Source organism: Xyrauchen texanus, chromosome 14 (genome assembly GCF_025860055.1).
Source record: "Xyrauchen texanus isolate HMW12.3.18 chromosome 14, RBS_HiC_50CHRs, whole genome shotgun sequence".
NCBI lineage: Eukaryota > Metazoa > Chordata > Actinopteri > Cypriniformes > Catostomidae > Xyrauchen > Xyrauchen texanus.
This window is the reverse complement of record NC_068289.1, coordinates 6,840,039-6,856,105: the sequence shown is the minus strand read 5'-3', so window position 1 is coordinate 6,856,105 and position 16,067 is coordinate 6,840,039. Positions and strand designations below refer to the sequence as shown.

General features: G+C 37.0%; 1 protein-coding gene across 1 annotated transcript; it reads left to right on the top strand.

Moving 5' to 3' along the window:
* The first annotated feature begins 243 nt into the window (after positions 1 to 243).
* spopla (speckle type BTB/POZ protein like a) lies at positions 244 to 15,261 on the top strand. Its single transcript, XM_052142932.1, has 12 exons — positions 244 to 413; positions 1,160 to 1,273; positions 1,875 to 2,011; positions 7,063 to 7,184; positions 7,288 to 7,439; positions 7,608 to 7,735; positions 9,683 to 9,860; positions 10,270 to 10,325; positions 10,414 to 10,536; positions 12,610 to 12,752; positions 12,851 to 12,904; positions 13,458 to 15,261. The coding sequence occupies exons 3-12, from the start codon at positions 1,934 to 1,936 to the stop codon at positions 13,600 to 13,602; spliced, it is 1,179 nt and encodes a 392-aa protein (XP_051998892.1). The 5' UTR covers positions 244 to 413; positions 1,160 to 1,273; positions 1,875 to 1,933; the 3' UTR covers positions 13,603 to 15,261.
* The last annotated feature ends 806 nt before the right edge of the window (positions 15,262 to 16,067 follow it).

The following is a 16,067-nucleotide window of genomic DNA, read 5'->3' as shown; positions in this document are numbered from 1 at the left end:
GTGATATTTCTACGATTTATGTGCCGTTTTTATATATTTTCACATAGTTGACACACGCTTCCAGTATATATATTTAGTGACATGGGAAATGTTTACCAACATCCTTTCCTTTACTCGGTCTAGCTCCCGGTTTTCAGCTAACCTTTATACGACGTCGGTATTTTTGGGCCAGAGCGCGCCCCCTGTCGGTGGAACTCACCACTGCCACGCCATTTGACATCAGCACGGACATCTCTGCTTCACACTACTGTGCTTTCGCTTCCTTCACTGGCAGGATACGCTACTGTGATGGGCTGCTTTTGAAAAGACACAAATACACTTACATTTTAAACAAAGACGATTAAAAACATACAATATCCCGAAGGAGCATCAGACCTTTGAATTTAACAGTATTGACAGAATGGCGAAGAAAGGTTTGTGGTTTAACTGATCTACTTGTATCAGTGTTGTACTTAGCTTGCTAACCACATAGCCAACTAGCCGACAAAAATCTGACTAGCTGAAACAAAAGACTATTCCTTTTGTCCCGATTGGACTAGATTTTTAAAGCATTTACTGCAGTTTCATTTATTGGTATGTAGCATTGAACCAAACAATATAAGTGGTTCATATCATTGTTTTATTCAGATTCATGTTTGGTGTTTAGCTAATCGTTTTTTCCCTTTTTTCCGTATTGACCAAGCCCAAAACAACTTGATTTAAACTAATACACATAACAGCACGAAATCTGTAAGTATGTAATGCTCAGGCTCCTGAAATAAACTGTTTTATTTCAGTGGCTGCTGTTAAATAGGTTGTCAACTTAATCTACGTGCAGTCAATCCGGATTTGAACTCACTGAACTCTGTAAATATCCTAATAATGTTTATGGCTGTAAACAGTCTAGTTGAATTCATGTCATTCACAAACCATGTTAATGTGAATGTTGGGTATGTTGTATGGAATTATGTTAGAATATAGAATGTTGATAATGTGGTCTGAATTTGAATTTATAAATGTTATTCATTTTTTTATTTTTACATTCCAAACTTGATGATTCCACATGCACTGATCCTGTTCTTATTTACTGTTACTGATAAACGCTTATGAGAGGTCTAGAATAGCAATTTCGATCACCTGTAAAGTGTATTATATGAAAGATATCTATTTATATTTACAGGTTGGGATGAGAAGCCCTTGGAACATGCTGTAATATCACAGTAAAGCACAGTATTTACCTGATACATGAAAATGGCATCAAGAAATGAAATATAAGACATTTACTAAAGTTTAGGTGAGTTGGAGGGGGTATGCACTACTTGTTTGTTCTACTAAGCCAAGAAAGTTTGATTAACAGTGAAATTATAGTTAGGTGGCTATGTCTTGTAAACGGAGAAATAATTGTTTTATCAAAATACTACTAATGTGCGCTTGACTATACCTTGCCAACAAGGGCAAGTTCAGACCTGCCCATGAGGCCTGTGCCAACAAGCCATTGAGTCCCTACATTGAATTTAACTGATTATGATGTTTATCAGAGACAGCTATATTTATTGGTAGTACCTTGTAAGCATTTTCAGGTGTTTTCATGGATCTAAAACATTTGTGTTGTTGCTCTTTAACACTCCTACATGGATTTTGATATTGCATCCTTCCGATGTCAAAGGTTTTACAAGGCTTGCATTCTTTCATTTCCTTCCTCCACTTTGACACCATAAAGTGTTTTGATAGATTCTATGCCCTGAATCGTGGGTTAGCTATGACTCTCATTTGACCACAAAATGACTTGCTGATGGAAAAGTCAAGAATTTGATATTTTCAGGTCAGGAGGAGAGGCAGAAATTACTGCCGTTTATATTTCTTAAGTGATGCCTTTGCTCTGTGTTTTCATAAAGGTCAAGTGATAAAAGCTTTGGGATCGTCAGCACTTCTTGTAGTGGGGAGTGAGCTGGCGATGTCAGGGGTCCCAACCCCTCCTCCTCCAGGGGAGATGTCCAGTGGTCCTGTGGCCGAGAGCTGGTGCTATACCCAGGTAAGACTGCAGCATCCTCTCTTCATACTCTAGTGGTCATGTACAGACATTTGCTAAATTAGTTCTCCATTATTTTGGAAAATATTTGTTCAAAACTTTTATCTGTCTGATAAGACTCTTAAAGGGTAAGATCACCCAAAAACGCAAATTCTGTAGTTGTTAACCCTCATGACTTTCTTATGTGGAACAAAAATTATACATTAAGGCAGAATGTTAGCTTCAGTCACTATTCACTTTCACATTTTATCCACACAATGAAAGTGAATGGTGAACCTAACCTGTTGATACGCACCCCCTTTTTGAGCACAAACCATGAATATGACATACATGAATGGTTGTATTTACTGGACCCTTTGGAGTATGGACACAGTTGTAGTATCATTTGAAAGAAGACACTTTGGGCTTTATTTATTGAGAATTAATGTATGTTGTTAATTTTTAATGTTAGAGAAGAAGTTTATAGTAATGGAAATATTTTGTGCTGAACATGTTTTTATAATCTAAAAAAACAATAATAAAAGTACCAAGACAACCCAGAAATACAATGTTCTCAAAGCCACAAGTCTAAAGAAGTTATGTTTCAAATTTGAAGATGATCCAACAAAAAATTAGGTTCCTGCAAGCTTTTTTTCTCTGTAAAATCGCTGGAAGCATACAGAGTAAAATTAAGGCTCTGCCTTTCAAGACGACACAAAATCTGACTGCACTACTCGGCTATTATGAATAAAACGATGCTGCATTTTTAAAAATGGGCTTTGGAGACATGCTCATTTTGTTTATGAGACTCTAATATATAAGATCATATACAGTTTTACAACATGAATGCTGCTCAGATTGTACAGTTTGTTGAAGAACAATGACGAAGGGTAATTCTTTCAGATGAGATCTCATGTAAACAATGGAGAATATAACAATATTTCTCAGATTTATCACTTTTATGGACAAAAAGTGCAATTGGATGTTTTTCCATGAACGCTACTCATGAACAATTTACCAAAGTGTGGCGAACTGGATTCATCTGCCGATTGCGTTTTCATAACAAAGGTATGAAGTCCCATTTTGATATTGCATGTTTTAATTTGTACTCCGGGCATAAATAACTAAATGGCTGTTTCTGGAGCATTGCTATCGTGAAACAGAGATCGGATATCAATGTTGAACCCTTAGATCTTGGAAAAGATGTATAATTTATTAACATTAATTTTATTGGTGGTAAATTATATATTAAATGTAAGCAGAGTGACGTCACTACTGCGTGCGGGGGGATTGCATATCAACAGGTAAAGGCCTGATATACATCCAGAGAAGTTTGTCTTTGTTCTTCGTTCGGGGGTAAAAAGACGTTAGAAACAGCTGAGCAATGGTATGCTGTTAACGAACTTTCAGACACAGGCCACACCGCTGTGGGAGGCGTTTAGAAGTACATGTGTATATGAGGACTCTCTATATATCCTTAACTAATATGACATTAAAATGTGTTAATAATGTACTATACATATTTTGCTGTTTCATGAAGAAATTGGTACTTCACCAAAGTGGCATTCAACTGATCACAAAGTATAGTCAGGACATTACTGATGTAAAAAAACAGCACCATCACTATTTGAAAAAAGTCATTTTCGATCAAATCTAAACAGGCCCCATTTCCAGCAGCCATCACTCCAACAACATATCCTTGAATAATCATGCTAAATTGCTAATTTGGTACTAGAAAATCACTCGCCATTATATCAAACACTGCTGAAGGCTGTTTTGTTTGTTAAATGAAGCTTAACATTGTCTTTGTGTTTGTTTTTGAGTTGCCACAGTGTGCAATAGACTGGCATGTCTTAAGGTCAAAAATGGCAAAAAAGAAATGGCTTTCTCTAGAAACTCGTCAGTCAATTATTGTTTTGAGGAATGAAGGCTATACAATGCTTGAAATTGCCCCCAAAAAACTGAAAATGTCATTCAAATGTGTACACTACAGTCTTAAAAAGACAAAGCACAACTGGCTCTAACAAGGACAGAAAGAGATGTGGAAGGCCACATGTACAACTAAACAAGAGGATAAGTACATCAGAGTCTCTAGTTTGAGAAATAGACACCTCACATGTCCTCCGCTGACAGCTTCATTGAATTATACCTGCTCAACACCAGTTTCATGTACAACAGAAAAGGGAAGACTCAGGGGTGCAGCCTTATGGGAAGAATTGCAAAGAAAAGGCCACTTTTGAAAAAGAAAAGATTAGAGTGGGCAAAGAAACACAGACATTGGACAACAGATAATTGGAAAAGAGTGTTATGGATCTTAACCCCATTGAGCTTTTGTGGGATCAGCTAGACTTTAAAGTGCATGAGAAGTGCCCGACAAGACAGCCACATCTATGGCAAGTGCTACAGGAAGCATGAGGTGAAATGTCACACGAGTATCTGGACAAACTGACAGCTTGAATGCCAAGAATCTGCAAAGCTGTCATTGCTGCATGTGGAGGATTTTTTTGGATGAGACCTCTTTGAAGTAGTTTTAGAAGTTTGAATAGTTAAGAATTTATTTTTATTATTTTCAAATTTGAATAGTAATTTTGCACATTATTTATGTCCTGACAATACATTGTGATCAGTTGAATACCACTTTGGTGAATGAAAGTACCAATTAATTTCCATGAGACAAAATATGTACATTATTCCAAACTTTTGCCACCTGTGTATATACAGTACCGGTAGTTTAATTTATCTTGTTTACACTCTGAATTCATGACCCTAATGCGCTGACATGCTATATGATGCCATAAAACCATCCGATTACACTTTTATTGTAATTTATGTTAACACTAATGCTGCTGCAAAGAATGGTGTATAAAAGAGTGATAATGTGCAGAACACAGACAAAAGAATGATGATAGGCTTATCTTACTTTGGGCAGATGTTAATGTCTTTCGTTGCAGATGGCATGTACATGAATGGGGACTTGAGAATATTTGAGTAGATTTGATTCATTTTGCTGACTAATTAAATAAATTTGCACATGCTCACTAATAACTGCACGCCTGTGTGCTCATGTTGAGTGATCTTGACTTACTGAACAATGGCAAAAAATCGGCTTTCGGCCTCAAAGTAGGTGAAGCTCCAGGTCACATCGACTCATGACATGGAACAATAGCAGTAAGGAGGTTTTTAAGATCTGTTTCGAATTTTTCTTAAAAGTTCGACCAGACTTGCTGTTAAGAACCACTGAAACAAACAAAAAAAAAAATCCCTTCTTTTTGGCCAGATTTAGTTCTAAATTACATCACAACTGTTAGTTCTTTGATTTTGTATGAAGCATATCTGGGCCTTTAGGCTGACGTTCTGCTTAACATATCCTTTTTGTGTTCAATAAAAAGGTCATACAGGTTTGGAACTAGTGAAGGGAGTAAATGATTGTAGGTTATTCATTTATGGGTGGACTATCCCTTTAATTTAGCTCTATGTAGTGACAAGTGTATTTGAGTAAATGTATATGTGTATTAGATCTCTCGCTTGTTGTAGTGCTGTGCACAGTTTGATCTAATAAAGGGTAATTGGTTCATTAAAGTAGATAGGATAACACTTTGTGCAAGTGATAATGAAACGAGCTTAAACTCAAGCAGTCATCATAATGTGGTCATGCTGGTTTATCAGACACAGTGAAATAATACAGAGACAGGTGAGACTTCAAGCTAATGCTACCCAAAGTTGTATGATGCTGTTTAAAAGCAATTTAGTTTTTTGCTTGCGAAGTGAGTCAGATGTTTGTAAAAAGAGAAATGTTTGAAGTTGATAGCTAGGGGAAGTTAATGTGTTCTCATTAGAACCACTGTGTTGTTGGCATGGTTTTGAGGGACTTTTTAAATATATTCCACTACAGGTTACAGAATACATGCTGTAAAATGTAATTTGTAACCTATTCCGTTAGATTACTCAAGGTCAGTAACGTATCCGAAATACTTTGGATTACTTCATTAGCACTGGTAGATTTTATCACTTGTTTTGACTATAAAAACAAGTAGTACAGTGCCAGTACAGTTGGGCTGCAACTAACGATTATTTTGATAATCGATTAATCTAACGATTATTAGACTGTTATTCCACGATTATTGCAACGATCAATCATTAGCTCTTAACCGATTATTCTGCTTGTGTCCTGACTTGTATTAAACATGCTTACAAACAATAGAGAGAAAAAAATCATCTTTTAAAAATACCTCTAAGTGACATTTACCGAATTAAAGGAAAAAATTATTTTTATAAGTTTAATTCAGTAAATAAATTCACTGCTAAAAAAGCTATTGTCCTATTGTCATCAAGTGTTTTTGTCTTGTTTTCCATTTGAAAATGTCTAAAAATCCTTAAAACAAGATATATTTACTTGAGAAGAAACATGTATGATATTTAGACTTGCTTTAAAAGAATGTATCTTAAATATGCAGTAAGTGTATTTTTTACTTGGTTATACTTCTGCAAGTGCAGTAAAGACAAAATATACATATATTCAAGATCTATTCTCTAAAAGCAAGTCTAAATATCTTATATGCTGCTTCTCAGATGAATGCAACTTTTTTTTTTTTAAAGGATTTTTAGATATTTTAAAATATTTATATTGGAAAACAAGCCAAAACAAAAACAAATCAAAAAACATATTTTATTACAGTGTATAATGGGGTGAAGACTACCCACTCTCACCTTTCTGTTCAATCCATCTTTAACTCATTAGAAAATAAACTCTCTTGTATTAATAAAGCTGTGTATTGCCAATTTTCACAATAAGAAATGCACAGTGACATATATTATGATTCAATAAGTCACGAGCAATCACGTTATAATCTAGCTGCAGCAAGTGCGTGCTTGAGGGACGAGCGTCCCCACGATAGTGTGTGCATCAGCTGGATGCAGTTTCTGAAGTTGAATATAGTTACATGTATTTAGTATTTTAAATACATATTACATGTATTTAGGTACTCCGCAACCCTGGTTGTTGGCTATGAATGAATGCACACTGATATGTGTTGACTGATATCAATCATCACTGATGGTAATCTTTGATCTTGTAGGTCAAGGTTGTGAAATTTTCCTACATGTGGACCATAAACAACTTTAGTTTCTGTCGAGAAGAGATGGGTGAAGTATTGAAGAGCTCTACCTTCTCCTCAGGGCCTAATGATAAGATGAAATGGTGAGGAACCCTATTTATTTATTCATGTGCAAATTATAATGCCTGTTTCATTTCTGTTTATCCTTCTCCTAAAACATCTCTTGGCACCTCTGTCTATCTTCAGGTGCCTGCGGGTCAATCCGAAGGGCCTTGATGATGAAAGTAAAGATTATCTATCACTATATTTGTTACTAGTTAGTTGTCCGAAAAGTGAAGTCAGAGCCAAGTTCAAATTTTCATTACTGAACGCTAAAAGAGAGGAGACAAAAGCTATGGGTAAGACTCTTATTTAAAAATGTGCAAGAGGCTTTTATGGTTTCATACCATTTTTGCATTAGTAATCCAGTTGTTTTAAATGCTGTCTAGATTTGTAATGTCAAGTGTCCAGAACATTAGATTAATTCTGTATTGGCTAACTTCTGCTCCCCTCTCTTCCCAATGCAGAAAGCCAAAGAGCCTATCGGTTCGTCCAAGGCAAAGACTGGGGCTTCAAGAAATTTATTAGGAGAGATTTTCTTCTTGATGATGCAAATGGGTTGCTACCAGATGATAAGCTCACATTGTTTTGTGAGGCAAGTATGCATTTACTTCATTCAGCTTATAAAAATATGGTTCGGGTCAGACCCACCTGATAAATTACTTGAAATTGCATAATTTTCTATTTTTTAGGTGTTATGCAAATATAGTGTTAATAGAATAGGTACTGGGCATCTAACATTTAAATTGTTGTCGGATATGCATGTTTTCAGGATCTTGAAACCAAAAAAATTCTCTCAAAGTCGATCACAGATTGAATATCCTGCATGTAGTGCATGCTGAGCCATTTGTATGAATATGTTAGCTGTTTGACAGATTGCCCTTCCCTTCAGAATGTAGTGGGACAGAGACATCACCTACAGCAGCAAATGAATTTACTGTAACACAATTATAAGTCTTGCTTGAGAAATAGCTGGCACGCCTGGTGAGATCCGCTGCAAGATTTACTATTTGCAGGGAAATTAACAATATCACAAGGCGAAGTAGAAACTAATTGCAAATATTATGTTTCTCATTAATTGGACAGTTTTTTCTCAGATGAGTATTGCCAGAAAATCTATTAAACAACTGCAGGAGGTGTTTGTCAACTGTATGTGTCTTAGCTGCAGTTATGCTTTTTATTCAAATTGCTAGCTCTCTAAATGACTTTGCCTAATTTGTATACAGAGAAATTATAAATAGCGGCAGTTAGTACTTGCTTAATAGGGCCTGCTACATTCTCCATTGCTGTTTCACTCCCTTTCTTTACATGATTCAGACAGTTTGACCAAAAAAATTTAAATTCTTTAATTGACCACATTTACATGCACAGTTTATTCCAGGGTTTTTGCTTAAAGCGGCATTCTGGAACATCTTGTAAACAAGAACGCTAATTTCCTTACGCCTTTAAGGGATTAAGAGAAATTGGTTTAAAACATTCAGGTTTCTCCCAGAGAACAGGACTTATGAGGTCATGTAAACACATAAGCAGCGTTCTAACTGGTTTTTGAGGAGTTTGCATGTTCGTGGAACAGACCGAATAACAAATGTCATGATGGAGCCTAACAACAAGTCAACACTGCAGAAATAAGTCAATATTTCTTAGAGTACAGTGGGAAAAGCACATACACTATAAACTATACCCATTAATACACACCAATGTAAGATATCAACGGTCCCTCACGTTTGAGTATATGGGCTTGTACATTGAGGGAATCCCGGAGTTTTATGTAAGGGGGAATCTCCACTATTGTAGTGCAATATTTCCACTGTATAACGATGGAAAGTTAAGGAAACAAACACCGCAACAACTCTGGAATATCTGGAAATAAAGCAAAGCAACTAAGAATAAAATAGGGAAGTCTTCTTTGGATTCCATGTTTGTTATTTACACAAGCGAGAAAGTTGCTTACTGACCGAGAAACATGTATACAGGAGTAAAGAGTACACTGCTTATTCAGAGCATGTAAACTGGAACGCTATTTTATTGCAATAACCTGCTTTCTCGCAATAAGCCACTTTCTGGTGTCCATGTAAACGTAGTCATTTACTCACCTACAATCCAAACTCATATGATTTTCTTTTTCTGTGGAACTCAGAAGTTTAAAAGCATGTTGAGCCCGATCTTGTACACTCATATAAAATGAATGGGGATGCTTGGTGTTGATCTCAAAGCAGCATTAAGGTCTCGTAAAAGTAATCCATATGACTTGTGTGCTATATTGCAGGTCTCAAAAGCCATACTTCAGCTTTTTATGAGGAAAAAATTAAATCTGGTCATCATTTAAAATACAACTTTTTTTGTATCTATGATTTACACCAAAAATGTATTTCCGCAAGTGATTTGTCAGCATGCCTCAATCTAAAAATGTCCAGACAATCCATGGAATAACACAGTTATGTGTGGAAATCCTAATCCTAGCACGGTTCAAATGCTTTACAGACAATCAGATTGCATGGCCAAACCTAACTGTACAATTTTACTCATTACTTGTGTTCATTAGGTAAGTGTTGTCCAGGATTCTGTGAACATCTCTGGACAATCCAACATGAACATGCTGAAGGTTCCAGAATGCCAGCTGTCCGATGACCTGGGGAACTTGTGGGATTGTTCACGATTCACAGACTGCAGTCTTTATGTGGGGGGGCAGGAGTTTAAAGCCCACAAATCCATCCTGGCAGGTGAGTCTAATCCAGACCCCCAGCCCTGCTGACGACACCAGCTCCATGTCCTACCCTCATCCTAGTGGAGCTAGCTCAGCACCCACCCTTCTGAGGGTGGAAGGTGTGTGTGTATGTGGGCAGACAGTATGTGTGACCTTGATGGTATTTGTTTTCTTTCTGAGGTTGTAATTCTTCAATATGACAGATCGAGAATTATCACTGCAAATCCACCGTCTGATGCACCTCTAATGTCCTCAAAGGACGACTGGGGTTGCGAATGTGACTTTTGGCTCTTTGTTTCTTGTTTGCCTCTGTAGATTGAATAATCTAATGTAAACTGGACACTTGTGTCATTCGTCTTTACTGTGGCCATACATAGAGATATTTTCATATAATGTGACTGACAGATTTATTGCTTTCTTGGCAGCAAGATCACCGGTCTTTAATGCCATGTTTGAACATGAAATGGAAGAGAGTAAAAAGGTATGCATTTGATGTTTTTAATATTGCAATAGTGTTTCAGATGCTTTGGCTTTATGTATGAATTCATAAGCTTTTGGTCGTCTCACAGAACCGGGTGGACATCAGCGATGTTGAACCAGAGGTTTTTAAAGAAATGATGGGCTTCATATACACGGGGAAAGCACCAAATTTAGAGAAAATGGCTGATAGTTTATTAGCAGCAGCTGATAAAGTAAGTCTATACATTTTATGCAAAATAATTTTTTACCATATTTGAAATTTTAAATGATATTATGAAACCTACTATCTGGTCATTTGTTTTGTTGATATGAAATGTTTTTGCCATTAAGAAATATAAGACATTGATTTAAAAGCCAATCAGAAACATGATGATTGCTTTTTTTATTTTGTTAACCTTAGAGAAGTTATGGTAACACTTTACATTTAAGGTTATATACACTCACCTAAAGGATTATTAGGAACACCATACTAATACTGTGTTTGACCCCCTTTCGCCTTCAGAACTGCCTTAATTCTACGTGGCATTGATTCAACAAGGTGCTGAAAGCATTCTTTAGAAATGTTGGCCCATATTGATAGGATAGCATCTTGCAGTTGATGGAGATTTGTGGGATGCACATCCAGGGCACGAAGCTCCCGTTCCACCACATCCCAAAGATGCTCTATTGGGTTGAGATCTGGTGACTGTGGGGCCATTTTAGTACAGTGAACTCCTTGTCATGTTCAAGAAACCAATTTGAAATGATTCGAGCTTTGTGACATGGTGCATTATCCTGCTGGAAGTAGCCATCAGAGGATGGGTACATGGTGGCCATAAAGGGATGGACATGGTCAGAAACAATGCTCAGGTCAGCCGTGGCATTTAAACGATGCCCAATTGGCACTAAGGGGCCTAAAGTGTGCCAAGAAAACATCCCCCACACCATTACACCACCACCACCAGCCTGCACAGTGGTAACAAGGCATGATGGATCCATGTTCTCAAATTCTGACTCTACCATCTGAATGTCTCAACAGAAATCGAGACTCATCAGACCAGGCAACATTTTTCCAGTCTTCAACTGTCCAATTTTGGTGAGCTCTTGCAAATTGTAGCCTCTTTTACCTATTTGTAGTGGAGATGAGTGGTACCCGGTGGGGTCTTCTGCTGTTGTAGCCCATCCGCCTCAAGGTTGTGCGTGTTGTGGCTTCACAAATGCTTTGCTGCATACCTCGGTTGTAACGAGTGGTTATTTCAGTCAAAGTTGCTCTTCTATCAGCTTGAATCAGTCGGCCCATTCTCCTCTGACCTCTAGCATCAACAAGGCATTTTTAGCCCACAGGACTGCCGCATACTGGATGTTTTTCCCTTTTCACACCATTCTTTGTAAACCCTAGAAATGGTTGTGCGTGAAAATCCCAGTAACTGAGCAGATTGTGAAATACTCAGACCGGCCCGTCTGGCACCAGCAACCATGCCACGCTCAAAATTGCTTAAATCACCTTTCTTTCCCATTCTGACATTCAGTTTGGAGTTCAGGAGATTGTCTTGACCAGGACCACACCCCTAAATGCATTGAAGCAACTGCCATGTGATTGGTTGATGTAGATAATTGCATTAATGAGAAATTGAACAGGTGTTCCTAATAATCCTTTAGGTGAGTGTAGGTTAACGTTAAAGCAATACTTAACTATATATGTATATACATACATTATATACATATATATATATATTATACACCGATCAGCCACAACATTAAAACCACTTGCCTAATATTGTGTAGCTCCCCCTCGTGCCGCCAAAAAGTGCCAACCCGCATCTCATCACAATTGTACAGAGTGGTTATCCAAGTTACTGTAGACTTTGTCAGTTCGAACCAGTCTGGCCATTCTCTGTTGACTCCTCATCAATAGGGCTGCCCCCGACCAAAGATTTTCGTAGTCGACTAGTAGTCATTAAGCCGTTAGTTGACTAGTTCTTGAAATTAAAATTTTAATGTTAAAAAATACAATCAGGTCTCCACAAACATTTGGCAATATCGTGTGCATTTGCACATTATGAACTTACCTATGATTTATAAATGAACATTTACCAAGATTAATATTTTAACATTATTTTATATTGTTCGCTCATGACACCCTAAAGCACTGACTCATTTTAACGTATACAATCTTGTTGGAAAGTGTTTCCATAGTTATAATTGTTTATATTGACAATGACAATTTTAGAGATGTGAAAAAGATAAAGTGCATAAAAAACATTTGAATGTAGTTCTGTTTGTTTGTCTGTGTGTTTCTCTGGCAGTATGCTCTAGAGCGTCTAAAGGTCATGTGTGAGGAAGCCCTTTGCAACAGTCTCTCGGTGGAGAACGTGGCAGACACCCTCATCCTGGCCGACTTGCACAGCGCCGAGCAGCTCAAAGCACAGGCCATAGATTTTATCAACAGGCAAGCGCTGCCAAAAAAACTCTGCTTGATAAATTCCTGCTGCCATCGCTGTTTACCAGCCTGAGAATGAAAGCGGTTTTCTTCTATCTTATCCATAGGTGCAGTGTCCTCCGACAACTGGGCTGTAAAGATGGGAAAAACTGGAATAGCAAGTATGTAATTAGCTGATGTATGTGACACAAGATTAATACCAAGCTCTTATCTGCTCTCTTAGATGCATTAGAATTCATTGTTTTAAGTTCTGGGCAGCCTGAGCTGCTTGGCTGTTACCCACTGCCTCCGCATCTCCTGATACCGGTTATTAATAGTCTTGGACTGTCTGAAACGTCAAGGAAGGGAACATTTCTGCATTATAAACATATCACAAAGTCTCTATTATAGTTCCCTGACACCTTGCTGTTCGTACTCTAAAGACCAGATGGAGTTATTGCATTAGTGCATGCTCATTCATAGGAAAATGACTTTTTCATGCCTTTCATATAAATAAACAGAAAGATTTGCTCCCTTGTCTAGCTCTACAAGGAATGTTTCTATGAATTTCTCATCTGTATCATCTCCACTGCACAATTGCTTTAATCACCTAGCCTCTTTAGCATTTAATCTCTTATGTTTTTACTCCATTAAACTAGATTAATCCACAGTGCTCTTACTGATTTTTAATGTGTCTTGTGTTAATACTGAAATGTATTCACCCTCTCCTGACAGTCATGCCACGGACATAATGGAGACCGCAGGCTGGAAGTCAATGATCCAGTCTCATCCTCACTTAGTGGCGGAGGCTTTCCGCGCACTCGCATCAGCACAGTGCCCCTCTTTCGGCCTGCCTAGGAAGCGCCTAAAACAGTCCTGACGATGTTACTGCTGCTCTCTGGGTCCTGTCCTGGTGTAAAAGCCAGAAAACTTGAGATTTGACTCAATCCCATCATCCTCTAACCCAACAGCATGTGATGGGGACAGGCTGGCTTCTAAATAACAGCAAAAACAGTTCACATCCTTCTCAAGCGACGGGTTCGGCATCTGAGCTTTATTTCACAAATCTTTCCGTCTCTTCATACAGCCTTAAATATCTGCCATGACTCTTGTGTGGATTATTTGAATTCTCTCAGTTCTACTCTGTGCCTGCCTTGTCCCATGAGACCAGGCCTCTTCCCTGTTGCACTAGTTCCCAAAGTCTTGCTGTTTTGAGATGGAATTCTCTAGGAATGCTTCAGGAGTTTGATCAGTGGGAAATAATATATATATATATATATATATTCCTAATGTTTAGTTGTACAACTAGACATTAAATAAATGTTAACATGATGAGTGCAAGGTAATTTCTTTACACTTTTTCAAAAAAATAGCTATGCCCCATATTGATGGCAAGATTTCTATGTAAAGACAGTTTAATGATGTGGGGAGGGAAAAAATACCTGTACTATTCCATATTGTTGGAAAGTTACATTTATGCATTTCAAATATTTGTATTGATGTGTGTAACCAATGGAATTATTGTTTGTGTCCCGCCCCTTGAGCTATGAAGAAAACTTGCAAGTGTCATCAAATCTGCGAGAACACAATTTTACTCTATAGTGTTGCTTCCCTGGAATTGGTCTTGCACAGACAAGTAGTTTAAAGTGTCTGTTGTAAGTAAGGTGAAGTGTTGGCCCACAATTGCATTTGTGTAAACTGATTGAAGTTTAGTCATGACAATCCATCTTCCAACACACTGTCCTCTGTATTCAGGAAATACTTGAATGCTGAGCATCAGAGTGTGGCATTATTACCGTGGATGTCTAATTGGGAGGAGTAGATCGATTGTCATCTATCTATTGCAGATGTCTTTTCATGGTGTTACAGTTGAACTGACATACCAATTTAGAGTCTGTACATTGTGTCATGCTAGACTTGTTCTGTTAAAGGACATGTTTTGTGAAGATTCTGGAATTTGTTTCATCTATAAAGGAAGTTGTCACAAGAATGCCTGCATTAACTCATTAAAAAAGGTTTTCAGCATTCAATTGTGTTAAGTCATTGAAGTAATTTCACAAATGTCTGCAAGATTATTTTTAAATGCACCACTGAGCTAATTAGAAATGAGGCTTCATACAGTTGTTCATTTTTCAATCAGTTCCTTTTTTGTCTTTTTTCGTATCGGAAAGTAAAAGGACATTTAAGTCCACAGAAATGCATTCACAACATGGTAATCTACTTTTATGAAGAAAAAAAGGTTTAGAAGCATGTAGAATTTGGACCATTCTGTCTTTAGCATACTAACATGTCACAATTCTATACATCAGAAAGGTTTTTATTGAGTTAAGATCATGTATTAGAGCTTGAGTAAATGAAGCACAAGTCACAGGACTCAAATGTATGTATCATTTATATGATTTTGCAAATGATCCAAATGATTATATGCACGTTTCACAACTAATCTCACATATACTGTCTGGGTATTCTTCATGGTTTACTTTGTGACAGTCAAAGTGAATAAAAGCAAGAAATTAACCCTCTATGGTATGGTGTTGCCATATTCATTGTTGCAGTGTTGGAATTTAAAGAGTAGTCTTTTAAGTAAGTAATAATATGCTTTTTTCAGGCCATATGGCATTTCATTTTCTCTCCAAGACAGTTTTTCCTGGGGTCACTCTCATGAAAGATGTGCTAAAGTGCTTCACAAATTGCTCTATTGTGAGAGTATGAGCTAGGACGTTGACTTTGATAATCATTCACTCATTTGGGTTTGTATGCAAGAGTATAAATGTATCAAGCCATGAAATTATTAGGATAAAAGTATTCCTTTATCATTTTAAAATATGGTACAGAATTGCCATACGTAAGATGATACAATTATATAAAGTATGTATATTATTATTTATAATTAGTAATATATTATTTTGTCAAACAATGTTATGGAATAGCTATTCCATCATTAGAACATGTGCTCCATAGAGGGTTAAGACTTAAAATAAAGGCTGACAGCTAAGATATTTTACTCGTGCATATTCTTTTTTGTTTGTTTTTTGATTTTACAGATATATTGAGGACAAACATAAAGCATACAGTTTTCATTTCAGAAAAAATAAAGCTATGTCTAGCAATATGACTAAAATCTACATCCATTTGTTATACCTGTCCAACACGAAAAGCAGGAAAAGTTTTGATGCTGAGTGATAAAAGAAACCAATTTATCCTTGAAAGGCAAAATACACACGATTTTATATTGTCACATTTATACACTATTCACAGAATTGCACACTGGGTTATAAACCAAATACAATTATAAACAGCTATCTTTATATCAACATTTTCTTGAGTCATATTAGTACAATTAAT

What these genes read in the sequence shown, in the direction of transcription:
- spopla (XM_052142932.1), top strand. Translation starts at nt 1,934, where the DNA reads ATGTCAGGGGTCCCAACCCCTCCTCCTCCAGGGGAGATGTCCAGTGGT. An exon ending in TATTAGCAGCAGCTGATAAA is followed by an intron (nt 10,537 to 12,609) that starts GTAAGTCTATAC and finishes TTTCTCTGGCAG; the next exon opens with TATGCTCTAGAGCGTCTAAA. An exon ending in GCCATAGATTTTATCAACAG is followed by an intron (nt 12,753 to 12,850) that starts GCAAGCGCTGCC and finishes TCTTATCCATAG; the next exon opens with GTGCAGTGTCCTCCGACAAC.